At 38.3% G+C, this 1437-nt stretch overlaps 1 protein-coding gene across 1 annotated transcript; it reads right to left on the bottom strand.

The window, feature by feature from the left end:
- Positions 1-290: 290 nt before the first annotated feature.
- On the bottom strand, positions 291-1149 carry LOC133525824 (uncharacterized). The gene has a single exon (XM_061862217.1). It carries the CDS (start codon positions 1063-1065, stop codon positions 334-336), a length of 732 nt encoding a protein of 243 aa, XP_061718201.1. The 5' UTR covers positions 1066-1149; the 3' UTR covers positions 291-333.
- Positions 1150-1437: the final 288 nt, after the last annotated feature.

The raw sequence follows: 1437 nt of genomic DNA, 5'->3' as shown, positions 1-1437 counted from the left end.
CATTCCATTCTTTAGCCGTCCGTACCAAAAAAGAGGAGGCAAACCGTTTAGTGCGAACAAATGAAATGTTTACCACGAACGGGTGCATTCGCTCCCCACGCCTGGATGTCCGATGATGGAAATGGGAAGGTGGGATCAGATAAATGAGTTTTAGATCAATGACTATTGATCATCGGGTAGGTCTAATGCTTATTAGGTAAAACAGTAAGGGCACGTGATTTCAGGACAAACGTTGTTAGGGATTGGGACTATTAAATATTATGTAAGCGAGCTGTGATAAAAAGTCGAGATAATTCTAAGAAACAGGACAATAACTGTATATTTATTTCCAACCTATCGATACATCTGATCAGCATCAGATAAACCTGTCCAATGCGTGATCATACTACACTCCAGGTCATAATTCTTCACTTCGCCCAGTTGTAGCTCTATAACCTCCACCTTGTCAGGGCAAGTTGTGTTGTCAAATACCATTTCATCGTCATAATAGTCCAGCGGTTCAAATTGGTATTCTGTATCTCTTCTACCTGGTTTTTGATTTGGTGTATTTTCTTCTTCTACAGTACTTAAATTTATTTTCTTAACTGTAGCATCTGTTGCTTCTTTATTGATCTTTTTAATTTCACTATTTGTTGTTTGAGTGATTTGAGCTTTAACTTCTCTTTTAAGACAATTTATTATTTTGATATCTTCATCATTAACGTGTTGAGGATCAGCAGGTACATATTCAACTCTACCATCGTTGTTTCTAATACTCTTTTTAACTGCTTCTATCTTCGCTGGATCCACGTTAGCTAAGCAATCTGCAGTATCTTCATCCTCGAAATGGTGACTTTTCAATTTATTGACCTTGAAATCTTTCATATCAAATTGTGTTGATCCTGTTTGATGTTCCTTTTTTTCATCAATGTTAATATTTTCTTTTAAATTTGGATCATTTATTTTGTTAATTGTGTCCGTTATTTTAGCTTTGTTTAGAGTGTCCGTCCCAGTTGTCATTTCTTCATTGGTTACATGTATCAATACGCATATCACTAGACATAAACAGTTCGGTGATAAATTCATGTTAATGCGTGACACTAGTCCATTTGCATTTGGTCAAAGCAGAAAAATATTTGATTGCAGTTTAATTAAATCTGAATATTATTGTTCCGCTTGGCCATGCTTTAAACTAGTTTACAATTAGGGTTGCCAACCGTCCCGCTATATGCGGGACGTCCCGTTTCTGGAGCCCTAAACTATGCGTCCCGCAAATAGCCCACGCGGGACGCCGATTGTCCCGTTTTCAGGCTAGACCAGGGCTATAACCGCGAAAATCGAAGTTCGTCAATTGCGGGCATTTTTCTCTGTCACTCTTATTACGTCTCAGTAAGAGTAAAAGAGAAAGACCCCCGCAATTTGCGAATTTCGGTTTTCGCGGTAGGCCCCCAGATTATA

The sequence above is a fragment of the Cydia pomonella genome, chromosome 1, assembly GCF_033807575.1.
Source record: "Cydia pomonella isolate Wapato2018A chromosome 1, ilCydPomo1, whole genome shotgun sequence".
NCBI classification, from domain to species: Eukaryota; Metazoa; Arthropoda; class Insecta; order Lepidoptera; family Tortricidae; genus Cydia; species Cydia pomonella.
Note: the sequence above shows the minus strand (reverse complement) of the source record. Positions and strands in the feature narration are given on the sequence as shown.